The sequence below is a fragment of the Bombus bifarius genome, unplaced genomic scaffold (genome assembly GCF_011952205.1).
Source record: "Bombus bifarius isolate JDL3187 unplaced genomic scaffold, Bbif_JDL3187 scf7180000008210, whole genome shotgun sequence".
Classification (NCBI taxonomy): Eukaryota; Metazoa; Arthropoda; class Insecta; order Hymenoptera; family Apidae; genus Bombus; species Bombus bifarius.
Window position 1 is genome coordinate 87208 of NW_022884513.1, and position 27404 is coordinate 114611.

Genomic DNA, 27404 nt, shown 5'->3' on the forward strand with positions numbered 1-27404 from the left:
AGTAAAAATATGTATGTATGTTCTGAAAAGGGTTCTATACTGTTCAACGTATCCGCATTAAATTTAGCGTGAATGTTTTTCGACACTATCAAAACAATTTGTAGGGGTTCCAACCCCCAATCGCCCCTAAAGTCAACCCTTTCCAGCCATGATCATATAAAGATCTCAGATATTACAAGAATACCGCACAAGCTGCATTGAGCACGTTCAACTCGTATGCTATTGATATGAAAAAGAGAAAGAAAGAATGAGATTTGAGAATTTGAAAAAAGATAAACAAAAATAAGAAGAGAAAGCGTAGAAAGCCGAAGGAACGTTTTTCGTTGAGTAATACAAGGACAGTTAGTCCTTGCGAATGGCACTGTTGACCTAAAGGGGAAACCTAAAACAAATAGGTGAAAACCACTTATATACCGAAGCCAGCTGAAACCTAGAAAAAAACCATTCGAAAATTAAGTCGTGACAAAATAACACAGAAGATAAGAAGGTTGTATTCTACGCATTCGTGAATGCTATGAATGTCTCAGATAAAGCAGAGACACTCTAATCGTTTCTGTTTGTGTCGCACGAACGCGGACTTTGTTGTCTTCCATATTTCTCACGATTATTAATGACTCAGTTTTCGGACGGTTCTTTCTAACGAGTGTCGAGACATGGTTATATGATCATCTACGCAACAAAACTGGTGAAATTATGTGGGGATTTTCTCCTCTCTGCTACCAGAAGTCTACATGTGAGATTTTCTCGCTAGTGTTCTTACTCCAAGCACGTTCTACAAATATGATTTCCGCACAACCTCTTCTATCTCTATGTCTAAGGCAGGATTTGCTAGATAAACCTTATTGATGAGTAACGAATTTAGCTATAGCAGGTTCACGAAACATTCTTTTCCCGTTCTCCTTCCTTTATCCTTCTCTCCGTCTATTTTTTAGTCTCCATAGTCATTTTAAGTAAGCGCCACATAACGTTAATTTTAAGAATGTAAGTATATATATTATCACAACTTTTTAATGAATTAAAAAAAAAAAACTAAAAACAAATTTACTTTCCAATATACGTGTCAAATATAAAAGTATAAGTTGTTGCAGTTTAGTTGTTCCACAGTACAGATATCGCACCCGTGGCCAAGTGCTGAAAGCGTTCCATGCTCACATATACAAAAACCTATAAAGTTAGGGATCTGCTCTTTTTAGTTCCAGGCTAGTCTATACAAGAACCTATTTCATAGTACTGTTCTACAGAAAACTTTCCTATTCGATATGAACAAATATGGAAATAACAAAATTGCACAATAATTAAATTTAGTCCCCTCAGAAAAAGAAATTGTTTATTATATATTTCTTAGAGAAGAAAGGAAAACCTTTCCTTTCAAATGATAATGGAATGATGGAGTAACTTTACTAAATAAATAAAATTAATAAAGTTTGCATTTGAAACACAAGTTTACATATACTTGTGCATTTGTATAGGTAGGTATAGGTAAGTATAGTAAAATAATATGTAATACATAAGTAACAACTATACATTATATTATGTATAATTTTTACGTAATTATTTATATACGTTAACAAATTTAAAAGATGAAAAAAGGAATTATTACTAATATTTATGTTATAAATGAAATGCAGTAACATACACCCATACATGTTAAACATCCTCATAATTTCTGTCAAAACATGATTTAGTATTTATAATTTTTATTTCTGCAACTTAGTACAATCTTTGTTGCTCATTATTTATCTACATAAATAATTCATTTATTTTAACTTCTTTAACAAGATTTTGGCACCTGGATTTGATTTTGACTTCAAAATATTCATCACTGGTTTTAACTTAGAAAGTATAGTATTCACAGTGGACACTGTTCCGTTTTCTAGTAATAATACTAACAAAAAGCATCCTCTATTGCATTCTATCCATTCCTCTATAATATTTGTTTCTAAATGATTAACTAATATTTTTCCAAATGAGCTTTCACCTTTCTCTTGCAACTCTTTGTCATTTAGTATTAGCTTCTTTAACATCATATGTAAACCGGCATGTTCAACAGGTTTATATTCTTCATCTCCTTCTTTAATCTTTGATTTTAAGTCTGTGATAAATACAGTAACAGCTTTGAAGGCTTTTTCTAATTTTTCTTTAGTACCTACTTTCAGTATTGCTAATGTTACCATTGCAATAGAACTGTTGGACATCCAAATCGGCGTGTTTATAATTACAGATTCAAGAAGTGAATCAGAAATTAAATCTAAAAGTTCTTTCTCTCTTATATGAGCTGGTTTTTTGCTTGTTGCATTATTGTCTCCTTGCTCTAAGTATTTCACTATACTGGGAGCAAAATAATGGGAATTTCTTCTAGCTACTAAATACAATATTACATGTTTTCCATGATCACTTAATGCTATATCTGTCAGATCATTTTGTATTTCTGAGAATATAATTTTTTTTATTAAAACAGTATCATCTACTGAATCAAATAATGCTAATAGTATCAAATATCCATACTCAGACATTGAAATATTTTTTATATTACCTTTAATAGATTTCATAATGATTTTTCTGTCCTTGTTTGAGCCATGCCATATACATATTACAGCAACTTGTGAACCAAATTTTGTTTGAGACAATTCTACTATTGAACTTCTTAACATAGCTATTATTTCCTTTTTATCTTCAAGAGAACAATTATTTAAGAATTCTAAAAGGACACAGTGCAAAAGAGTGGAATTTAAAAATTTCTTATTTAATATTCTCATTAAATTTCCTTTTACTGCAGACAATGTTGCTGTTTTCATATATTCTGCAGTTACATATGTATCAGACAAAGTCTTAATTTTTTTATCTTTAGCCTGTTTATACATGTCACCATAAAATTCTTGTTTAAAGTATCTTTTCTCTATTTCTGTAGCCCACGTTGAATACATAAGTTCCAATAATGGAGCAGATACAGAATGACTCATGAATCTTACTATATTACCATAACAAGTAGAAATAATTTCATGCCTAGTTTCTTGAGATCCATACTTTAGCATTGTTTTTATACAGTTCCTTGCATATTTTGATTCAATCATAGACAAAAATGAAGGTTTCAACTCTTTAGAAATAGCCTGTCGAATCTCTGCGTCACTATACTTGAAGATCCACTGAATGATACGAGACATATCATGTGTAAATATTATTTTATTGTAATTAGTTTTTAGTAAATCATGTGCCTTTAAAATTAATTTTTTACGTTCCAGTTTTGAACAGTCAACCCTACGTAATTTCTCACCAAGCTGCTTTGTTACAATTGATATATCATAAATATTACTAAAACGTTTTGCTTTATATTTTTCTCTAATTTCTTTCTTTTTCTTTTTAAATTCTTGCCAATTTGGCTTTTCCATAGAGTTGCTATTTACCATCTTGGACTTTCCGTTTATATTATTGATATTATGATTCTCTTTGCCATCTCTTGTTACAACTTCTTCACCTTTTTCCTTTGCTGTCTTTTCAATTTTAAGTTTATTATCTTTATTATTTTTTATATTGTTATATATATGATTGCTATTTTCTGTTTTATTTTTCTTTGGTCTTGATTCATTATCAGATTTTAGTTTTCGTTTTGTCATTTTGTAAATCTCTGAAACCAAGTAAAAGACAAAATTTACGTAAATAAAAAGTATATAATCATTTATTTATTTTTTCTAATGTTCATATAATACATAATAACTAATTAAAATATATTGATAGAACAACATAACCTAAAAATAACCTATAAATAACTATGTATAAAGAATCCATAAATAATAATGATAACATTACTTTAAGTTTGATATTGTGTAAAGTTGTATTTAAAATTATGTAAATATATCACATCAAACTAAATCAGAAAAAGATTTTAAATATAAATATAGTTACGTTTCTTTGATGTTAATGATTACACTCGGAAACGAATAGGGAGATTTCCATGGTACGAGGTCTACAGCACTGTTAAAAATGTCAGTTAAAAGTGGACATTAAGAATGAGGGCCTCTGGTAGTCAACGGCTACACTGTTCACCAATGAACTCTTGGTAAGAAAAACTGCTGAAAATTGACTGGACCATTAAAATTTGAACTCCGAAGTCCTCTCGATTACGAACTTAAGCCTAGCCCATTAAACCAACGCGGCTCTAGTGTAACAATTGTTAGCAAAATACTTGGTTAAAAAAGGGCTACACAGTTTTGTTTTGCTGATCTTAAAAGTTGGTTCGAATAGTTGGTCCTAATAGAGACTTTTTTTTATTAAAAAGTATATTGGGTTGGCAACTAAGTGATTGCATATTTTGTCAGGCGGTATTGACAAATTTGACAATGTTACGTCGCGTAACACTCTACCTAGCCCAGACCACACACCGCGGGCAATATGGCAATCAGATGTCTTCGGATACTCGCAGCGTATCCTCCATAGTTTCAAGTACCTTCCATACATCTCATAGATTTCCTAGAAAAGGTCCTTCAAACAAAACAAACATCTGGTTCGGAAGAATTTCTAAAGACTATTGTCTACCCCGACTGGACAAGGGAAAGTTAGTTTTTCTCACGTACGCTGCAACTTTCCTCCCACTAACCACTTTCTCTCGAGGGCGGTTAAGACCCTTCGTTTAACCAATTAAAAACGAAGCCTATTCCCTCACTCTCCTAAATAACATCGGCACCAACAAATCCGATGGTCCCGTGCGCTAGACACACCCATCCTTAGCTTTCCTCCGAGACAGCATCGTCTCCCAAGACAGCACTGATTTTACATCCTTCGAACGGTCAACATCCTTTAACCGGGTACACACACCCGTAGATTAGTCACTCACTCATCTCGTACATACGCACCAGTGTAACTGCCTTCGTTATAAGTTGTGGAATAAACGGTGAAATATAACTTACCCTACTGTGTCATATTCATTCAACCACCTCTGTTATCTTAACCGAAACAGGGGAACGACTACTTCGCGGCGTCGATTCACCGAATCGTAGCGAGAATTTACGCCTCTCGCTGACGCGTTTTCCTCGCGACCGCGTCTCTCCGCGAACGGTCGTAACAGACAATATTTGTAAATTAAATATATACAATCCTCAATATATCCTCAATGTGCAAATTCAAAACACACATGCTTAGAAACTAAAACATATTAAATCGTATTTTATGTTTTCAATTAAAGTTTTATTAATGATAATGCAAATAATTTTCATTCAATCGTTGCATAAATATTTATATCATTTCCTAGTATAATTATTTACAAAATTGATATTAACATATTTTTCAATTAACATATGTATAAGATAATCTATAAGATAATAATACAAATTTTAATGACACGTTATAATCAATGCGTATTTGTTATTGATTGTCTGGCTAAACGTATTTATTATAGAGGTAAAATCAAATTGAAGCGTAAATTTAACACTACATTTTTGTAATTATAACAAATGTGTACTCATTATAATTTAACAATTATTACTTATGAATATTAATAAATATACTTGTTATCGAGTGACATCAAGGTAATCGATCGAGCGATTGAGGGACATCGAGGGACGAGAAGGCAACCAATATCATCCCGCCCCCTTCACTTAGAAAAAATATTTATTTTTAAATAATATAAGTAAAATATAAGCATATTAAAAAAATGTTTTACCTGACATTTATAAAATGCATGAGAAACTTCAATCAATTTGAGCAATGAAGTAAGTGGCATCCGATTTCTGACAAAAAGTTTCATTGCAAAAGTAATAGAGAAAATATTTTCAAGATATAAAATGGATAATCCGCATTTACTCTGTGACAAATTTTATAGTCGAGTTAAGTAGAAAGAAACGTAATGATTTTACAGGAAAAAGCTCAGAGTGAAATATGTAGAACGTAGGTATCGAAAACACCGTATTGATGGCCTTCCTATTCATTTTTGATTATACCATAGGGATATAAAGATACAGTGGATTGATACGACAGTTATGAACAATCAACATGGAAGACAAGGAGGTTCATGTTCTGCGCATTCATGACATGCTATGAAGAGACACTCTACTTATCTGTGTCTGTCTTGCAAGAACGAGGACTTTGTTGTCTTCCATGGTGATTTTTCACGACTCAATTTTCGAACGAGTCTTTCTAGCGATCTATTTGTATGACTGTGATAACATTAAATAAAAAACATGAATAATAAAATATCCATAAATTTGGATAACTTCAAAACATATTTAGAAAGAAATAAAAAATTTTCAAGTATTTACAAAATATAATGATATATAAATAGAAATATATATTTATTTATAGCTTTTGGTCGTTTCTACATATATTTTTTTAAATATTTGTGTTTATATGATTAAATAATTAAATTAAATGCATTGATAATGTACATATATGAAATTTATTAGACATAACTCACAATAACGCTATATTTAAAAGTGGAAATTAAAATATAATAAAAAATGTCATATAACTGTTTTATATGCACTCTCAAATATAAAACATTTTTGAAATTGTAATATATAATATTAGTAAAATAGTATTAACATACAAATAGCTTTCATTGCAGTAGTATTATTCAATTAACACAAGATATTGTTTTCATATATAAATTTATAATGATTTAATACATTTTTATTATTTAATTTAACATAATGATAACATTAATGAGCTAGTTAAAATAAAATGTAATAATACAAGTTTACGTTTACAATTCATGTATAAATCACTGTATGAGTGCATTCGGATGTTTTCATATGATGTCAAATACACCATTCTTTTCCACGGAATGATTAGTTATTTTGTAAAGTTCTCATTGCCCTTTTATAGGTATCATGTTACAAATATATGTTAAGTTTTGCTTCATATTTTTTTTGTCATGATGCATATGAATGCACGCACAACCTATGCTTTCCATTGAGCTTTGAATGAATTTCGTTTTAATAATCTAACTGATCCTCGACATAACATGACAACAGTCACAAACATGTAGCAAGCTAGGGTTTCAACATAAGGTAACTGATTGCTCTTTAATATTCATTTTATTGGCTAAGAAGTGTTCTTATTTCTTTGTGCATATGGCAAAGAAAATCAACGTAACTCGGGCTTCCATCGTTTTCTCTATCCTCAATCAAGAAATGACGTACTACCATTTCTAATTTTTCACGTTGTCTTACTATAGTTAACTGAAAAGATTTAATAAAACATGAGTTTCATGACATTTTTAGTACATTTCATAAATTTTGATTTACTTACCCTCATACAACGGTGCCTTTCCATACGTACACGATTAATGATATCGGTAATCCGTTTATTTAGTGGAGTATCTAATACTGGCAGTGCAGTACAGTCTGTGTCAACTTGAACTACTGATGGGACACCGAATACTGCCTGTACCCATTGTGGGGAAAGTGCCAGGCCTAACCACAGGAACATGTGGATACTGTTTTCTAAAAATGTAAAATATAAAATAAAAATAGATATAACTAAAAATTGAAAACTTATCAAGAAATTGGTAAATGAAATCATACCCAGTAAGTACGCGCCATCATCAGTGAATTTATCAATGGAGCAGCGCAATATTTGTGGTAACTCTGAATCTTGAGGGTCAATATCGTGTAAAGGAAGTAATCTCGGATAGATATACACAACTGATATAGAAATTGGCATAGTTGCAACTGCTTGCATAACAAAAGATCTATCGTCAATAGTCATATCAGCACCTAGAAAATTGAATTTATAGCATTGACCACATTGTGAAACGTACGGAATTAGGAACAAAATTATGTACCTCCAGATATTGCATCACTTTTCAATAACGAGTTGATGTAGAGTGGGAGTAATTTCATACATTCTGGTAATATTAATTGACCAGCATTTGATGGAGAAGCACAATGTTTTCGATATGCCGCCAATATATTAGCACATCTTGAAATTAAATTATCTTTCACGGTTTTTGGAGTTGATTCAATTAGTTTAAACACACCTGAAGTAATAATTAGGTTTAATAAACTAATATTTAATATATTTGAGATCATCATGGCATAATAATGATTTATCTCACTTTGTTTAGAGAAATAATTTATGATAGCATCTAGGTCACAAGTCCGATATAATTCAGCCATTTGAGACGACGTTTTTAAACTAAGGTTAATAATACGTAGTCTCCTAACTCCACTGCAGGAAGTGTACAACAAAGCTGCTTGAATATATACACCTTCATCATCTGTTAGTTTATCATCATGTTTCACTTCTATAGCAATGGCCTGAAATGTTAAATGCAAGAATTAACTTTTAAAATATGTAATAAAATACAAAGTTAAATTGCAACAACACTTTACCTTATTACAATCTATACTAGCTAATTCCATATCTGTAGTATTTGACATAAAGAAGTGACCGTAGAAATCAGTTGCGCGAACACCGGTAGAGGTACGTACGCGCATAATGGCATCAAATGCAATTGGTCTACTAATGTTATTAATAACATCCGAAACTAAACGGTCACCATCTACATCAGCCTAAAAAATACAAAACTTCACACATGGTATACATTTTTTACTTGCCAATATTAAATTAATGTTACTACTATTACCTGAAAATAAGTATATTTATAAACTTCTCCACCAGTTAATCTGGCAATTTGTCCTATTGTCGCAAGATCCACATATGAATTATTGAAAACAAACAAATCTACAGAACAACCCACACCTACGCAATCTTGACCTAGATTATTGTAAACATTATTTTGCGGCGCTGAAAAGGAAAGTGAATTTTTGGTTATAAATTGGGCATAATATTAGCTTAGAAGTAATGAAACCAATTCACCTAATACAGTTTTCTCTTTCTCTGTTCCAAGTACTTTACGATCATCACGATTTTTCAGTTTACCAGGTGCATCAGCAATGGGCAAAGAAGAATGAAAAACCATTAATTTCCCAGAGCAATCTGAAGCCTTAAAATTTTTTATTAAAATTGTAATTGGTTGATATATTTCATAATTGTTTTATCTCATACTGTGTATTGTAAAGATACCTTTAATGCTTCTAATCCGGCCTGGATGGCTGGTGCAAGAATTGTTTCTGTTTCACGTGTGTCTGCAAACATTGCTGGTATTTGTGTCATTAAACCATCAATAACAGATTCGCTTTCTTCGACATCGCATAAAAATCCATCAAGAAGTGGCATAAAAACGTCTTGTACGTCCCCCACAACCATCATTTGTGGTTGAGCAAGGCAGGAATTAATATTGTAAAAGTGCACCGTATTATTGTACGTTATAAATCCTACTTTCATGTTCGTTTTCGATTGACCAGCGTCAACGGGTAAATGTCGCAAGATTGACTTCATTTGCATGCATAATAAATTAACTAAACCAGATTTAACTGTGTTGTATGATACATCAATCACGAACACAATAGCTGGTGGTTTTGGAAAAACATTGTTCTAAAATGAATATTTCAAGATTAAGGTAATAGAAAGTGTTATAATAAAATAGTCTTTTAATCAATATCTTACTCTGCAGTAATCTTTAGTAGCAATATATTCATATGTTCCTAACATTAATTCTGGTCTTTCATAACGATCCATACGTTGTCCAGTATGATCCAGATGTTGGAAATACTCTGCTGGAACTAAATTCAAAACAAAAAAAGACTAACAATTGTATCAAATAAAATATGCTAAGAAAATAAATTTGTACCTTCAGTTGTTGCTTTACAAAACATGCATTGGAATCTTCTTCCTGCATCAATAAATTGCATAAATGGACTCATATATGCTTTACATCGCACACAGCGCACTGGACCAATTTCACCCATATCTACAATAGGTGGTTCGTATTCTCCTTCCGCTATACGAGCCATTGGACTTACTATTAGACCAAATGGAACATTCGTCTGGAAAGGAAAATTATTTTGAGGTTTGTACAAAATTAAGTTAATGATTTCACGTACACATAAATTATTCAACGTACTTGTTTTATAATATCTGCTGTGGTAGGAACAGTGTACATAGTAGATCTGATATATCTAGGCGATGCATTACCTTGATCCTGCGTTATGAATTTGGTGGTTACTAATGGCGGAACCAATCCCTTTTGATTTGTTAAGAATACACCACCTTTTACACGTTGATCATCTTGAATTACTTGAATCTTTAAAAATATGTTTGAGGTTATTTTAAAGAACCAAACTGTAAGTTATGACAATTTCATATATAATTTCTTACCGGACTTGGCATTTGCTCAGGATCTAAACGTCTAGTTTGTTGTGGTTGCATACCTGGCTGATATCCACTCGTTACGCCTGGTGAAATACCTGGATATGAACCTCTTTGAGCATTATACATATCCTAAAACAAGGAAACAGATTTGTAATAAATAACTTCTAGTAATTTTAATAATTATTACTTTCAGAAACAACGTACGTTATTATAGCCTTGATATCCTGTATGTTGATAGTTGATAGGCATTGCATTAGGTGAGCTACGACTAACTCCTACAGGATTTCCCATATGTTGTCCCTGCATTGGTGGCCCAGATGTGTATGGTCTTTGCCCAGATTGTGGTAAATTTGTACCAGAATTTATCATGTGTCCCATTGGTTGACCAGGTAATGGAGGTGGCATTTGTGAATTTGGTAAATTTTGTTGTCCTAATAATGGTGGCCTATTAAAGCCCTGTTGAGTTGTTAATGAAGGTGGGGCACCACTTTGCTGGCCTGGTATTGGAGGTGGACCAAAGGAATGACCAGATTTTTGTTGTCCTTGTAATGAAGAATAATGTTGTCCTGGTAAGGGTGGTGTAGAGATAGGAGGACCAGACAATGTTTGTTGAGTTTGTGACAGTGGATTTGACAAATTTTGTTTTGGTGGTCCTATTAAATTTTGTTGTCCATGTGTACCTTGCATGAGCATGTTGTTATGTATTTGTTGATTTGATAATGGAGGCTCTGATATATTTGTTTGACCCGGTATTATTGGGTTAGAGAGATTTTGCTGCCCAGGCAAAGATAAACTAGATACATTTTGTTGCCCCTGTAATGGTGGAGCTGTAGATCTCTGCCCCATTGGTGGCTTAGGAAAATTCGATTGTTCAGATGTATCAGTAACGTTCATTTGACCAGGTTGATGTTGATTTAAAGACAATCCTGCATTGAATGCTTGTTCAGGCTGTGAAGTTTGTCCAGTATAATAATGGCTAGAAGTAGTCCCTGTAGAATGTCCTGAAAATGGAAGACCAGTAAGCTGTGGTGTAGAAGCTTTTAAAGCTGCTTTTTGCTCTTGCACATTCTGTCCAGAAATAGCTGATCCAGATTTTCCACCAGGATCAGTTTGCCCTGTGGAACCTGTTAAAGTAAAGGAAATTTAATTTTCTATTAACTTTAGTGAATGTTAATTGAGTTTTTTATTCTTACCACTCCCTGATGATGTTTCTAATAAATTATTAAAACCATTCACATTTGAAGGTGTAGATATTGTCGGACTGTTCTTTCCAGGCAAAGGTGGTGGAGGGAAATTTTGCTGTGATACAAAATGAAAACTAATGCATCAAGTACTTTATAAGTATGTTCATGTCATATAAAGGGGGGTTGGTAACTGGTGGTACAAGCGGAAAGGGGGTGATTCTATACGAAAAAAGAAGTCGAAAATATAGAATAAAAATTTTTCGTTCGAGGCTTCGTTTTCGAGAAAATCGACTTTGAATTTTCGCTCGGTACGCGTGCGATACGTTATAACGGATCTCACTGTAGATCGTTGTCTCGATGGAAAAATTAAAAAAAAATTAAAAAAGAATTTTTATTCTATATTTTCGACTTCTTTTTTCACATAGAATCACCCCTTTTCCGCTTGTACCACCAGTTACCAACCACCCTGTATAAACTATATGATTACCACAGATGATGGTCTTTGTTGATCTCCCAAAGACATATTTGACATTTGATTAACTATATTATTTTGACTTGCTGGAGGTGGTATAATATGTGGATTGTTTGTAGATAATTCATATTGAGTATTTCCTAAACAAAAGTTATTTTGTTATAAAAATAAACATATTCTAACAAAGAAGAATAAAAGTAAATCATATTACCTTGTGTTTGTATATTATTCACATAATATGGTGCTTGAGGTTGATGTAAATTAGTAAGGGGAGGTCCTTGCATTGTTTTTTGAGAAGCATATAATTGTGAATTCATTGGGGGTCTTTTTAACACATTTGATGGAACATTAGAATTTACTTCTCCATATGGAGATGAAGTTGGAGGACCAGAGAAATAACTAGGTTGCTGTTGTGACTGTTGCTGCTGTTGTGACTGTTGTTGCTGTATATATTGTGGATTCATTTTTGATCCTAAAAAGAGAACAAATTATTTTTGTAAATGTTTTTCTTTATACTATAATTTTACTATTTTAATTATCTCAAAAAATTTAATTATTTCAGAGAATATATGATCTTATCGTTATTCAAAACCGAATTAAGTCATTTTCTGACACTAAGTTTTTTAATGTCTATAAAGCATACATGAAAAAATTAAATTTTCTAAAAATAATAAACAGACTTATATTTATGAAACATATAACTTTAATGCATAAACTAAGATTGCGTAATGTTATAAGTGACACGTTCCATAGCACAATTACAAATTCATAAATTAAAGATAGACATTCAAAATATGCCACATATTGACAGACATAAGATAACCTATACAAAATTAAATATGTGATTATCGTACACCATATTGGACGTTGATTTTAAATGAATCTTATATGCTCATTATTTAGCGACCTTCAGTCTATGTGGTAAATTATTAACAAATGTTACTTTAGAGTAGTAAAATAGAATAAGCCATTTTGCACAGAGTAATGCTTATAAACGAGTCTTTCGAATGAGTAATTTACAAAATGTTTTTGTAATATAAATTACTTACGTTATGTCATTAAACGTACTTGAACCATAACAAAGGTTAATATTTCCACAAATGTTTACACTAAATGAAGAAAATATATTTCGCTGCAATAGTGACTGCTGCCGATGCCACGTAAGGTGGCATTGCGCATGCGCTTAATGCACGCTGACGAGACACGTCATAATAAAAAATTAGAGCATTGTAAAGAGGACATTTAAGTAAAAACACGAATATATTTTGTTCCATCATGTATTTATTATTATAATAAAATTACTGAAATAGTTGAATAAGCGGTGAACGACGAGTAACTGGTCGAATATTTTCACTTCTTTAATAAAAGATGGTGCGCTTTGTAACTTTATTGTTAATCAGTTGGTATCTATACAAGCGCATGAATTTAAAAAATTGTTAAGATTACTGTTCTTATAAAATATTTGAAATTTATTCGAGGATAAAGTTTAATAGATATTTTTATTTATCTATTCCTTTAATTATGCTGAAAAATCAAAATATAACAAGGGAATGTAATTAACTTATATGTACAATAATATTTTTAAATTACCTCTAGTGTTAGATTGCCATATAAATGAATTAAGTAGACGAGTTTGATTAAATCAGTGGTACTCCATGTAAAACTCAGTATTACATCAGGTGCATAAAATGTGTTAAAAGTATGGTTATAGATGATACACACATGTAGACATATATATCCAATATATATTATTGTCATGAGTTTGAATCGAAAACTATATGCTTCATTTAAAAGTAACATTGTTTTGTGTAATTCGAATCGAAGCCATTTTAATAATCTATATCTGGAAACTAAATTTCAACATAAGCCATTCGTTTTAATGTAAAATAATTTGCAAAAATGTCTATTATAATAGAAACATACCATTGTTCATATCGGACATCTCAGAGATAGAAATGAAATGTTTTCCTTTTGTAATAATATTTAATATCGTATTTATTTGCATAAATCTAATCTCAATTTTATACATAAATACAGTAAAAGAACATATTACTATTACACAAACAAAATCGGGTAATCTATCAATTACCCATATAAGAAGATATATAAAGTCTGAATCGTTATCCAATAACCCATAGTAATCCATTAAATTACAAGTTAGTACTACAAATATCGCAGTAGTTATTCTAACAATATCATTTTTCATACATAAAGAATGATCGATCTCTATATTTAAGAACATTGCGCTTTCGTCAACGGTATCTAACAGTTCGAATACTTCTTTTACTTTTGAGCATTTGTACATACTTGAAATTATTATTATAGGATACGAAAGTATATTTAAGTAAACTCGAACATATCTAAGTAAGAACGTGTCATTTATAGAACGAAATTTATCAAACATGTCAAATATATAATATAAAAACTGCCAATGACAAAACCAATAAAGCGCCACTAATATAGATACATATAAATAATTTGGAAATGCAATTCTGAAAAATTTGATAGGATATAAACCTGTAAAGAAAAGATATTCAAAACCTGATATGAAAGTAAATTTTTAAAAAATAATATGATTTTTTCTTTAAATTAATTTTTATAATCTTATATTTTCTGATAATTTATTTCATAATTTTTATTATTTAGTCAATTCCTTACCTAATAATTTTGTTATACTCAATAGTAACCAAGATTCTTGGTAAATATTAGAAGGGCAGAACAACTTCATGATTATGTTTCTTCGCGGTGAAAGTTTCAACTAAATAGATGGAAATCATAATCCGCATTATGTTACATTAGCGCATTAAACTTGTCAATAGTTTCACTTGCGTGTCAGTTGATATTGAATAATTAACCAGGAATTTTACAACACTCGATTTATGATTAGTATCAGTAGATATACAATCACTACTTTGTAATTGATCAATTATATTTTGCTCGTATTAAATACTACACACTTTTATTATAAATATTATTATAATGTTATATTAAATTAAATTGAGTTAAATAATTAATTTCATAAAAGTAATGTTTGTAAATTAAACAAATAAAGCTATATTATAATATTGTCAGAGAGATATCATATATATACATTTTTATTGTATTATATATATTATAATACAAATATATCTGTCCTTGTCCAGGTATATGTCTTTAGTAAATGAATTTTTAGATAGATGTTAATATTGCAAAGAATAAGTCAAAACGAAAAGAAAATAGATAAACATTATTTAAAGGAAATTATGTATTTAATAATCATATTAAAATATTTCTTTATATACAATCTTTTGTGTCGTGTTGTCTTCAAGTAATAGCGTCAGATTATTCACATTATTGAATCATGAACAGGCTTCTTAGATTTGGCCGCGAGAGAAACGTTTGTACCGTGAATCTACAGCTGAGTATTTTAATGTTTGTCCTTGGGCCTTGTTTATATATATAATAAATAAAGAAGCATAAGAATTATGTATTTTAATAAAAATTATTATGAATGCCCGTTCCGGTGAAAATACGAGTGTGATTATTTTTATCCTAATTGCAAGATATAAGACGTAAGACGTGTCTCATGTTCCCTACTATCGCATACAACACTCGAACCTATTCCGAGTACAGCCGAAGAATGACGATCGGTCTGTTCGGGCTATCCCTCACCGTTGCGTCACCAATGAACGTGTAACTTATTCATTCTAAATTTTTTAAATCACATTCTGTATCAAATGATTCAAACACAATCTAAATTGATTCAGTAGCTCTTAAGTTATAAGCGAACAAACATAAAAATACTTCGCGTTTTATATGTATGTACGTATATGTATATAAAGCAATATATCCCAAGTAATATTAAGCATAAGTAGATGTTTATATGTATATAATAAAATATTATAATAATAATAATGAATAATGAAAAGATATTGTAATAATAATATTGTAATAATAATAAATAAATTAAAAAAGGTTCCAGAGGTCTAGTTTATACATAGGCCGTTAGTCATAACGCTGCGATTGATTTGTTAGATTTTCACATTTAATGCCACCAGATGTTATATAAAGTTATAAATATAATATAAAGAAAAGATATAAATTAAACTACTTTCATAAACTTTTCCAACGCATTTAAAATAAAGATGCAGTATTTCAAATAGTAGAAAAGAATGTTGTTTAAATAAATTTAGATTTACATAATATAGAATTCATAGATATTTTCAATTTTACTTTAGAACTAAACCTAAAATTAACCTCAATCTAGGAAAAATCTCAAAAAACCTCGTCATTTTTATTTCGCGAGTCGCCCACTAGAGTTAAATATAACCTTAACCCAAACCATTTCTCAACAACATAAATTAAGTTGGATTATAGCAGCAGTATTAATCCGGCTGCTATGAGGCGGCTGAATTAATAGAACTGTTAATTCAACTCAGCTTAAAAACTGAGGCCGAGCGGTGAGATATTTTTGCGTAGAATTCGAAAACTAAAGACGACCGCCGGTTATATGTACAGATAAAAGTTGTTGAAACTGTCGAGTCGTATGACATATTTCAAAATCATCAAAATCAGAAAAAATGCTCTTCATTGACAACTTTATCGGTTTAGCTTTAGGAGAATCGCAGAATAGAAAAGATGAAGTTTTCTGGAGTTTTTGTTAAATTAAGGGTAGGTCTAGTCCTAAGGTAAAATAAAAAATATTTTTGATGCTTTGCGACATTTCTTTTGTGACATTTTACTCATGTAAAAAGTCCTTTTTGATATATTACAGTTTGAAAAACTAACCAATTTGCTCACTATTGTTGTAGACCTCTGGTGGCAGAGTGAGGAAGTTTTCAGAGGATTTTCTCGAAGTCGATATTACAGAACGTCTTACACAAGATCCCATATAATGTCATATCATCAAATCTGTTTTGTACTTATTCAACGTTAACATGTTCACGATTATACTGTATAAGTAAATATGCTTATAACAGCTTATAAGTGTGCTTATCAAATTTAATGTGAATATTAATCCCAAATCAGTTTTACTCTATTTATCATTTTCTTTTGACATTTCCTTCAATATAAAATTTGATAAGATTACAATCACAGATGAGTGAAAAGGAAACAAGTAATATAAATACTTTGACATATGTATTTAGCTATTTGTCTGTAATATTTAATATAAACAATAATAATGTATATGATACAGAAATATGTTTTGTAACATGTCTTCACGTAATTTTATTTTGCAGATCAGAACCGTTCTATGCAAAAGGTTTTATTAGGTCATGACCCTGGATGGAACGATCCTCCGAAATGGATATATTGTACTGGACAAAGTTCTATAACATCTACTAAGCGAGTACTGAACAAGAGGGTAGCATTTCCAATGGGATCTATACAAGCTATAGATAAACAATCTTCTGTAAACAAGCCATTAAACATGCCACCACATGTACAAGGTAGTACTGATCAATTAACAGCACCACATCCTCCATTGTTATGTCCTTCAAACAAAAATATAGAAGCAGACAATATAGAGATTGATAAAGAGGAGGCATTAAACAATGTTTTGAAAAATTTGGAAACAGTAATTAGTGAGCATATATTGGAAAATGGTAGAATTAAGGAGGTAAAGAAGAGATTAGATATATTGAAGGCTGTATGGCTTGAAGATAAATTAAATAATGTGATATACAAGAATGTTTTAGATTTGTCTACAGGTTAGTTTTGTGACTAATCATTTTTTAAATATATTATTTTTTTGGAGGTAGAAGAATAATGGAAAATTTGTTTCCAGCTTTACGAGAGGGGAATATTAAAAAAGCTGATGAGATACATGTTTCATTAATGATGCAACATGCTAGTCTGTGTAGTGCATGGATGCCTGGGATTAGGCATATTATTTTAGAATTGGAAATCAAAATGAAAAATTCAAATGTAACACAATCTCAAAGCCCTGAATTACATTTGTTATCTACTGGAGAGAACAAGTAAATGATGATTCCTTGGGTATATAATATTTGCATGCAGTAACTGTTTTGCGATAATTATTGACATTATTTTTTCGCTTATAAGTTTATATATTAATTGATGTTATTAAAAAGTGCACAGCAAAAAGAAACTATTGATATTATGAATGTGACAAATTTTATTATAATAAAACAAATCCCATTAAATTTATATAATGTGTATTGTACTTCTGACATCTATTGATAACGGGGATGTTGCGACACACAACTAACTAACGACCAGTCAGGCACGACTGATCGGTTGGTATCGCGAGCCTTGAACGTTATTAGCGCCCAAGGTGGAGGATTATAATAAATGTAAAGAGCGAGGTTTAGTTCACCTTATTTATTCCACTCAATACTCTGACTACAACTGTCTTTAATTCACTGGCTATCCTGTTAAATATAATGTTCACTGACTGAATACTGTTACGTGTTGACTCTTAGAATACTGCTGCAAGAGTGAGTCTTGGGGATGTTGCTGTTGTAGAGGAAGGTTCGTGGTGGGTGTGTCTCAAGTCTGTTCCTAACTGATCATTGGGTAAAGACGTATGTTTGAGGATTGGCCTGCCTTCGTGAAGGTTCGCGCGCAGGTGCCCTTACACTTGCGGAAAATAAAGAAGTTTCGTGATTTAAGAGTCTTTTCCGTGGGGTCCTAAAGTACCCTGACTGTACAATAGGCCCACTGTTTATGATGGGTCCGCACTAGGGTAGCGTAGACCCTTGACGGTCGTCCTGCCCGAGGATCGCATCTATTTCACATAAAGCGTCACGGCAATTACCAGGCGGTCACTCCAAATCCCGAACAGTGGAAGTTTCTTGTAAGACGAACTCAACGCATTTTATAACGCTTGACATCAAAATGGTAAAAAATCAGTATTCCGACCTTGTTTTTAAACGCGTACATTCAATGAATGTATGTATATATTGAAAATATGGCTCATCATTTTCAATTTCATGCCTTTCATCAGATGGTAAATGAAACATAAAATATTAAATTATGTATAATATAGTTTTCTAATTTACCGCTACATTTTCATTTCGCTTTCCGTAGATATGCTTTCCGCTTTTCATTCCGACAGTATTTATAATCATTGATATTGAACACTATCAATACATCTATTAGGGGAGTGGTTTCATGTAGAAAAACTCAAATTGTTGAATTTCGGCTACTATCGGGAAATTAGCAGTAATGCTGTAATGATTGATTTAATTGATCGATTTATGTAATCGGAAAATAGTCGTGTTCAGTTAAAAAGTTTGAACGTTCTCTAAACGCTTTGAAAATTAAATCACTTTACTATCACACATCAATCAATTCAAGAGTCTAGAGAGAATAGGGTCATTTGGTGAGTACAATTCATTTAACACTTGTGTTAAATATACAGGACCTTCATAGTAAAAATCAAAGACACATACTCTGAAGTTAAAGAAATCAAGGCAGGAGTTCCGCAAGGAAGTGTCCTAGGACCAATTTTATACACATTATACACGGCCAACATACCAACAACTAACAATAGCAAAATACTGACATTCGCGGATGACACAGCTGTACTAATCAGGCACACTAACCCTGGAACAGCAGTTAAATTACTACAAGAACATATCACAAAAATAGAAAAGTGACTTCAAGCAAAACAAATTAAAGCAAACCCCGATAAATGCAAACACATTACATTCACACTGCAAAAACAGAAACCACCAAACATTATACTAAACGGCACACACATAATACAAACAAGGCAAGTCAAATACCTAGGACTCCACTTAGATACATGATTCACATGGAAACAGCATATTAAAGCAATAATAGACAAAATACAGATAGCAAGGAGACAAATGTACTGGCTAACAAGTCGAAAATCCAAACTAAGTCTAGAAAACAAACTAAAAATATATAAAATGGTCATAAAGCCAATCTGGACATACGGAATAGCACTATGGGGAACAGCAGCAATGAGCCATATAACCAAAATAGAGGCAATGCAATCTAAAATACTCAGAATAGTAAACGCGCCATGGTACGTTAGAAACGGACTTCGGTACTTCGGAAAGACCTGGGAATACCAACGGTCAAGAAGGAGATTAACAGATGTGCAAGAAGGTACAGAGAAAGAATAGTAACGCACCCAAACCGGCTAGCAGCGGAAACGGTCGGCAAACGGTCATCAAACATAAAAAGAAGATTAAAAAGGAAACACCCAACAGATCTCACAAAGGACATAACCTAACAAACAAACAAACACTCACCACAATAAAGAAATAAATTAATCAAATTCGAAGATAGTATCCCATTGGGGGTAGCCATCCACATGTTATATTATTATACCACTAAGCTATAATATTTTACCAAATGTCCTACTGGACAAATTGTAAAATGTAAATAAATAAATAAATAAAAAAAAAATATATACAGGGTGGTTGGTAACTGGTGGTACAAGCGGAAAGGGGGTGATTCTACGCGAAAAAAGAAGTCGAAAATATAGAATAAAAATTTTTCGTTTGAGGCTTCGTTTTCGAGAAAATCGACTTTGAATTTTCGCTCGGTACGCGTGCATTTTATCATGTCTCGTTATAACGGATCTCACTGTAGATTTTTAAAAAAATTAAAAAAAAATTTTTATTCTATATTTTTGACTCCTTTTTCCGCGTAGAATCACCCCCTTTCCGCTTGTACCACCAGTTACCAACCACCCTGTATATTTAACACAACTGTTAAATGAATTGTACTCACTGAATGACCCTATTCTCTCTAGACTCTTGAATTGATTGATGTGTGATAGTAAAGTGATTTAATTTTCACAGCGTTTAGAGAACGTTCAAACATTTTAACTGAACACGATTATTTTCCGATTACATAAATCGATCAATTAAATCATTAAGTCATTAAATTTAATGATCGGCATGTATCGTATTTAAAGGAAATTAATATATAAATTTAATACATTCACACGTATCTGTAGGATGGAACCTCCTCAATGCTTCTATAATATCTCATAAACCATTTCTCAACAACCCACATTGGGTTGGGTTATAGTAGCAGTATTAATCCGGCTGCCATGAGGCGGCTGAATTAATAGTACTCTTAACCCAACTCAGCTTGAAAACTGAGGCCGAGCGGTGAGATATTTTTGAATAGAATTCGGAAACTAAAGACAATCGCCGGTTATATGTTCAGATCAAAGTTGTTGAAAATGTCGAGCCTTATGACATATTTCAAAATTATCGAAATCGGAAAAAATGTTCTTCATCGACAACTTTATCGGTTTAGCTTTACAGGAATCGCAGAATGGAAAAGATGAAACATTCTGGAGTTTTTGTTAAATTGAGGGTATGTTTAGTCCTAAGGTAAAATTAAAAATATTTATAATGCTTCGCGACATCTCTTTTGTGACATTTTACTCATGTAAAAAGCCCTTTTTGATATATTAAAGTTTGAAAAACTAACCAAATTGCTCACTATTGCTGTAGACCTCTGGTGGCAGAGTGAGGAAAGTTTCCAGAGGATTTTTTCGAAGTCGATATTACAGAACGTCTGACACAAGATCCCATATAATGTCATATCATCAAGTCTGTTTTATACTTATTCAACCTTAATATGTTTACGATTATACCGTATAAGTAAATATGCTTATAACAGCTTATAAGTGTTTATCAAAATTAATATCAATACTAATCTTAAATCAGTTTTACTCTACATATCATTTTCTTTTGACATTTCTTTCAACATAAAATTCGATAAGATTACAATCAAAGATGAGCGAAAAGAAAACAAGTAATATAAGCAGTTCGACAAATGTATTTAGCTAGTTCTCTGTAATATTTAGTATAATAATAATGTTTATGATACAGAAATACATTTAGTAACATGTCTCATTATCTTTATGTAATTTTATTTTGTAGATCAAAAACGTTCTATGCGAAAGGTTTTATTAGGTCATGACCCTGGATGGAATGATTCTCCAAAATGGATATATTTTACTGGACAAAGTTCCATAACGCCTACTAAGCGACTACTGAACAAGACGGTAGCATTTCCAATGGGATCTATACAAGCTATAGATAAAGAATCTTCTGTAAATAAGCCATTAAAAATGCCACCACATATACAGGGTTGGATTGATCTACTAATAGCACCGCATCCTCCATTGTTATGTCCTTCAAACAAAAATATAGAAGGCAACAATATAGAGGTTGATAAAGAAAAGGCATTAAACAAACTTTTGAAGGAAACAAGTAACATAAATACTTTGACATATGTATTTAGCTGTTTCTCTTGAATATTTAATATAAACAATAATAACGTGTATGATAGAGAAATATGTTTTGTAACATGTCTTATTATCTTTATGTAATTTTATTTTACAGATCAGAAACGTTCTACGCAAAAGGTTTCATTTGGTCATGACACCAGATGGAATGATTCTCCAAAATGGATATATTTTACTGGACAAAGTTCCATAACGCCTACTAAGCGAGTACTGAACAAGACAGTAGCATTTCCAATGGAATCTATACAAGCTATAGATAAAGAATCTTCTGTAAATAAGCCATTAAAAATGCCACCACATATACAGGGTTGGATTGATCTATTAATAGCACCACATCCTCCATTGTTATGTCCTTCAAACAAAGATATAGAAGCAAACAATATAAAGACTGATAAGGAGGAGACATTAAACCGTGTTTTGAAAAATTTGGAAACTGTAATAAGTGAGCATATATTGGAAAAAGATAGAACTAAGGAGGTAAAGAAGAGATTAGATATATTGAAGGCTGTATGGCTTGAAGATAAATTAAATAATGTGATATACAAGAATGTTTTAGATTTGTCTACAGGTTAGTTTTGTGACTAATCATTTCTTAAATACATTATTTTTTTTTGGAGGTAGAAGAATAATGGAAAATTTGTTTCCAGCTTTACGAGAGGGGAATGTTAAAAAAGCTGATGAGATACATGCTTTATTAATGATGCAACATGCTAGTCTGTGTAGTGCATGGATGCCTGGGATTAGGCATATTATTTTAGAATTGGAAATCAAAATGAAAAATTCAAATGTAACACAATCTCAAAGCCCTGAATTACATTTGTTATCTACTGGAGAGAACAAGTAAATGATGATTCCTTGGGTATATAATATTTGCATGCAGTAACTGTTTTGCGATAATTGACATTATCTTTTCGCTTATAAGTTTATATATTAATTGATGTTATTAAAAAGTGCACAGCAAAAAGAAACTATTGATATTATGAATGTAACAAATTTTATTATAATAAAACAAATCCCATGAAATTTATATAATGTGTATTGTACTTCTGACATCTATTGATAACGTGGAAGTTTGTTGTAAGACGAACTCAACGCATTTTACAATGCTTGACATCAAAATGGTAAAAAAATCAATATTCCGACCTTATTTTTAAATGCGTACATTCAATGAATGTATGTATATATTGAAAATATGGCTCATCATCTTCAATTTCACGCCTTTTATCAGATGGTAAATGAAACTTAAAATATTAAATTATGTATAATATAGTTTTCTAATTTACCGCTAAATTTTCATTTCGCTTTCCATAGATATGGATAGTTCGAATATTTAGCAGTTTCACATAGTGTTAATTTAACGAAAAGTATTTCATGTAAGTGTAATTAAATTGTTTTGATTAGCAAAGTCTGTACTTTGTTGACGCGTGTTTGTAAGTAAAAGTGTTAGTTACAATGTTAAAAAAATCTCTACAGTATTTATAATCATTGATATTTAACACTATCAATACATCTATTGGGGGAGTGGTTTCATGTAGAAAAACTTAAATTGTTGAATTTCGGCTACTATCGGGAAACTAGCAGTAATGCTGTAATGATTGATTTAATTGATCGATTTATGTAATCGGACAATAATCGTGTTCAGTTAAAAAATTTGAACGTTCTCTAAACGCGACAAACGCTTTGAAAATTAAATCACTTTGCTATCACACATCAATCAATTCAAGAGTCTAGAGAGAATAGGGTCATTCGGTGAGTACAATTCATTTAACACTTGTGTTAAATACATAACATTTTTATTGTACCATGATATGCATGATTAATGCTTCCGTTTATCGAATCTGCGTAGCGAATTTCTTTCCAACTTCTACATATTCTTTACTATATGGAAAAAGCAATTTTATTACAATAAATAAGAGAAATGATCGTGTAGAAAATGACATGCGATGAGTTATATGTGAGCGAATACAAGTATCTGATTCCATGGATGCATCGAAGCAAATTGATCGATTATATTAATCTCAATCAATCGAATGAACATTTAACATTGATGAGGAAAATATCGATCGAGATCTGGTCTTTTTTTTTTTTAACCGCGGATTCAATTAAATTGTCATCGTTGTTATACATCGTTTGAAATGATCTTTCATATTAATTTAATGAACGGCACGTATCGTATTTAAAAGAAATTCATTATAAATTTATTACATTCACACGTATATGTAGGATGGAATCTTCTCAATGCTTTTATAATATCTCATAAACATGTACACGAATGATCAACAGAACTGTCCAAAAATATGTGTACATGTTAATGATCATTTACCTACGCGCGAAAACATTAAAATAATTCTTTTCCTTCTTTTTTTCATTTTGCATTCATTCTGTCTTATTTCGTTTCTCGACGAATGGTTACACGAAATACGAAAAATGATCAAGTCTTCTTTTTATCATAAAAGTTTCTTGTATTTCTCATTTCTCTCTTATGTATATTCACAAAGGACAATTACATCTTACTTAATAACATATTTTTCGTCTAAATGTACTCTTATGTCAATAATAGTCATCGATAGCAATGATCAGTTTAAATTACTCTATCGCTTATCGTCTATAAATCGCTACTAAACTCTAAGCATACGGTGTGTATGTATGTGTTTGTACGTGTGTATCCGTGTCTCTGTGTGTCTTTTCCTCTTATTTGTACGTGTGCGTACTGTGTATACGTGTGTACGTCTGATTTCTCATCGCTCAAAAGCACACCCGTGATTTTGTTTTTTTCCTTTCGTTTTTTTCTTTTGTATGTGAGTGTTTTGTTGTTTCGTAATTGATCCACGCGCATTTCGCTACGTATTTCGCGTTTCAGTTGATCGATCGGAATAGAAATGCACGCCGATCAATGCTTTGACCTTTTTTTTTAATCGTTTGTCACATTTCTCTTTTTTGTTGTCGCCTGTTCTAAAAGTAATATTGAAAATTAAAAACATGGACTGGAAACAGAAATAAGAAAAAAAAATACAATATGTAATAATAATAGTAATATGATAATAATAGTAATAATAATAAGTTACATCGTCAACGTTCACGATGGTACGACAAAAAACGAAGATCACTCTCTGACGTAATTAATTAATTAATTACTTCACTTTAATCACTTCAATTAAATCTTCACGAATATTTACGTTCGTTTCATTCGCTCACGTTCATTGTTGACCGATAATTTTTTAATTACCACGTTTTCTTATTCTTTTAAATTTTTTTTTTTTTAATCGAGAATGAGTTTTTCCTCATTTCTTTCGACCATCATTGCTTCGCTATCCCTTCCGCTCGTTCGGCTCTTTTTGGCGCGATCGAACTTGGCGAAAGGCAATAAAACGCTTTACAAGTAAATATATATATATGTAGATTTATATATATATATATATATATAATATATATATATTCATTATAAAACTTACATCTTAAACTTATGACCATCTATTTTATTAAATCGTCAATATATTAGATTTTCTTTCATTCATCATTTTCCTCTTTTTTCCATCTCATTTAGTCTCGCGTAAATAAATATTCATAAATACACTTTTTTGGACCGGATGCATGGGGAATGTTTTTTCGATGGATCACTTCGTGTCTCTCCCATTCCATTATGCTTTATTATCTTTTAATTATATCTCTGTCTCGTATCTTTTTTCGTGATACCTATTCCATTTTCATTTCGTTTATTCTCGAAGCACTATCTGCAATCACGATTGAGAGAGACGATTTTTCTCGTCATAGATCGTTGAACGAAAACGATCGCGAAGTGTAATCTACGATACCAATAATCGAATCGATTTCACGGAATATCATGAAAAGAAACAGAAAAGAATCATCATCATAGTACTTTTTTTACTCGTTTCAATTCTTTTATACTATTAAATCTGCAACTCTTACTTTTTTTGTCTATTCGTTTTCCGTTTTGAATGTTTGTTCGTTCGTAAACGATCATCGCGTCGAGAAACGATCCATCGAAACAACTTCATGATTTGCGTCGCGGCCCGAATTTCGATTTAAAACTTTTTTTTCTTCTGGGTTCTTTATCCAAAAATATATGTACACATATGTAACCGGTGTATACGTAGCGCTATATTCGTATGCCCTATTTCGGGGGATCCAGGGAATATTGTTTTGGTACCTAAGTGCAAAAATTGCGAGCGACGCTCTTTTTATCATTCCCTCATTTTTGACCTGACTCTCTTTTTCTGATTCTCTACTCGATTTTATTTATTTATTTGTTTCTAACAGCGTAACACACCCTGTATGTATATACGAGCTTGTGTATATACATACAAGTTTCCTTAAATATATACATATACATATTTAAGAGGTAAACATAAATATGTGACGAGCGTTTCGCGATTTTCGCACTTACCGTTAATTAACCTGTTACTTTTAATTTACTTTACTTTTTTTTATTTTGTTTTGTCAATTCTTATCGATCGATCACCTATTGTATTATTCTGGCTTCATAAGGCGGACAAGTGGTTTCATTACTTTTTTGTTCTTTTTTATTTTTTTTACTTTATTATTATTATTATTATTATTATTATTATTATTATTATTATTATTATTATTAGTATTATTATTATTATTATTCATCTCACGAGACAGATATACATCAAGTATATTTGTTGCGTAAATATTTATCTGTTTTGCATCTTTGTAATTTGTTCTGCAATCGTTATTACAACTGTTATATTACGCTCGCTACAAACTATTTAAAAAATTTGTTCAACCCCGCTTAGCTTCAACTCCTCCCCAAACTTCCTCCTATATTTAATTCCTACACATTCTCACAATATCTCCTTCGTTTCGTTTACTTCTCCTTCTTTCTTTTATATATTTTTTTTTACGAGTTTTTTCATAGGTTTTTTCGTACAAAACAAAATGGCATCTTTTTGGTATTGGAAGAAAAAATACAGTTTTCAACCTTTTTCTTTCTTTCTTTCATCCTTCCTTTTTTTCCTGCTCTCATTCCGCCTCGTTCGTACAACCACGTTATCGAATCATGCCCTGATCGACGCTAGAATCGATTTTCTCATCCAACTTCCGATCTTCTTTTCGAAAGGAAAAAGGTACAGAATTGGCAATAAAACTCGTTCGCGTGCGTCACATTCATTTTCTTCCTGCTCTCGCTACACACGACAATCATCATCGAGTACAACAGCTAGCGATTCCTCTTCTTACGTCTTAATTATTACCGCAAATATTTAATACTATTTTGGCATCGTGACGATACAATTTTTTCCACGCATCCTAT

At 31.4% G+C, this 27404-nt stretch overlaps 5 protein-coding genes across 11 annotated transcripts; 2 read left to right on the forward strand and 3 right to left on the reverse strand.

Moving 5' to 3' along the window:
- Positions 1 to 1643: 1643 nt before the first annotated feature.
- Positions 1644 to 4148, reverse strand: LOC117210737 (protein penguin). 2 transcript variants are annotated; one of them, XM_033454034.1, is made up of 2 exons: positions 3901 to 4148; positions 1644 to 3622 (listed from the first exon to the last, which is right to left on the reverse strand). In XM_033454034.1, the coding sequence occupies exon 2, from the start codon at positions 3609 to 3611 to the stop codon at positions 1758 to 1760; it is 1854 nt and encodes a 617-aa protein (XP_033309925.1). In that variant the 5' UTR covers positions 3612 to 3622; positions 3901 to 4148; the 3' UTR covers positions 1644 to 1757. The 2 variants fall into 2 exon arrangements, with proteins under 2 accessions (XP_033309925.1, XP_033309926.1); XM_033454035.1 differs by having other exon boundaries at positions 3805 to 4148.
- A 2394-nt stretch (positions 4149 to 6542) lies between these two features.
- Positions 6543 to 13065, reverse strand: LOC117210730 (protein transport protein Sec24C). 2 transcript variants are annotated; one of them, XM_033454027.1, is made up of 18 exons: positions 12912 to 13065; positions 12074 to 12334; positions 11878 to 12002; positions 11400 to 11505; positions 10411 to 11330; positions 10213 to 10335; positions 9959 to 10138; positions 9686 to 9881; positions 9502 to 9617; positions 9019 to 9429; positions 8812 to 8938; positions 8579 to 8739; positions 8325 to 8504; positions 8048 to 8249; positions 7775 to 7969; positions 7515 to 7706; positions 7240 to 7433; positions 7026 to 7169 (listed from the first exon to the last, which is right to left on the reverse strand). In XM_033454027.1, exons 2-18 carry the CDS (start codon positions 12324 to 12326, stop codon positions 7026 to 7028), a joined length of 3825 nt encoding a protein of 1274 aa, XP_033309918.1. In that variant the 5' UTR covers positions 12327 to 12334; positions 12912 to 13065. The 2 variants fall into 2 exon arrangements, with proteins under 2 accessions (XP_033309916.1, XP_033309918.1); XM_033454025.1 differs by lacking the exon at positions 12912 to 13065 and having other exon boundaries at positions 6543 to 7169; positions 12074 to 12326.
- A 312-nt stretch (positions 13066 to 13377) lies between these two features.
- Positions 13378 to 14730, reverse strand: LOC117210733. Its single transcript, XM_033454029.1, has 4 exons — positions 14521 to 14730; positions 13786 to 14379; positions 13453 to 13712; positions 13378 to 13386 (listed from the first exon to the last, which is right to left on the reverse strand). The coding sequence occupies exons 1-4, from the start codon at positions 14588 to 14590 to the stop codon at positions 13378 to 13380; spliced, it is 933 nt and encodes a 310-aa protein (XP_033309920.1). The 5' UTR covers positions 14591 to 14730.
- A 1650-nt stretch (positions 14731 to 16380) lies between these two features.
- Positions 16381 to 18009, forward strand: LOC117210740 (steroid receptor RNA activator 1-like). 3 transcript variants are annotated; one of them, XM_033454042.1, is made up of 3 exons: positions 16381 to 16512; positions 17082 to 17552; positions 17630 to 18009. In XM_033454042.1, exons 2-3 carry the CDS (start codon positions 17096 to 17098, stop codon positions 17824 to 17826), a joined length of 654 nt encoding a protein of 217 aa, XP_033309933.1. In that variant the 5' UTR covers positions 16381 to 16512; positions 17082 to 17095; the 3' UTR covers positions 17827 to 18009. The 3 variants fall into 3 exon arrangements, with proteins under 3 accessions (XP_033309933.1, XP_033309931.1, XP_033309932.1); XM_033454040.1 differs by lacking the exon at positions 16381 to 16512 and adding an exon at positions 16812 to 16957; XM_033454041.1 differs by lacking the exon at positions 16381 to 16512 and adding an exon at positions 16964 to 16994.
- Positions 18010 to 21214: 3205 nt separating this feature from the next.
- On the forward strand, positions 21215 to 23138 carry LOC117210739 (steroid receptor RNA activator 1-like). Of its 3 annotated transcripts, none has more exons than XM_033454037.1 (4): positions 21215 to 21615; positions 21744 to 22076; positions 22209 to 22679; positions 22759 to 23138. In XM_033454037.1, the coding sequence occupies exons 1-4, from the start codon at positions 21597 to 21599 to the stop codon at positions 22953 to 22955; spliced, it is 1020 nt and encodes a 339-aa protein (XP_033309928.1). In that variant the 5' UTR covers positions 21215 to 21596; the 3' UTR covers positions 22956 to 23138. The 3 variants fall into 3 exon arrangements, with proteins under 3 accessions (XP_033309928.1, XP_033309929.1, XP_033309930.1); XM_033454038.1 differs by having other exon boundaries at positions 21216 to 21656; XM_033454039.1 differs by having other exon boundaries at positions 21216 to 21638.
- Positions 23139 to 27404: the final 4266 nt, after the last annotated feature.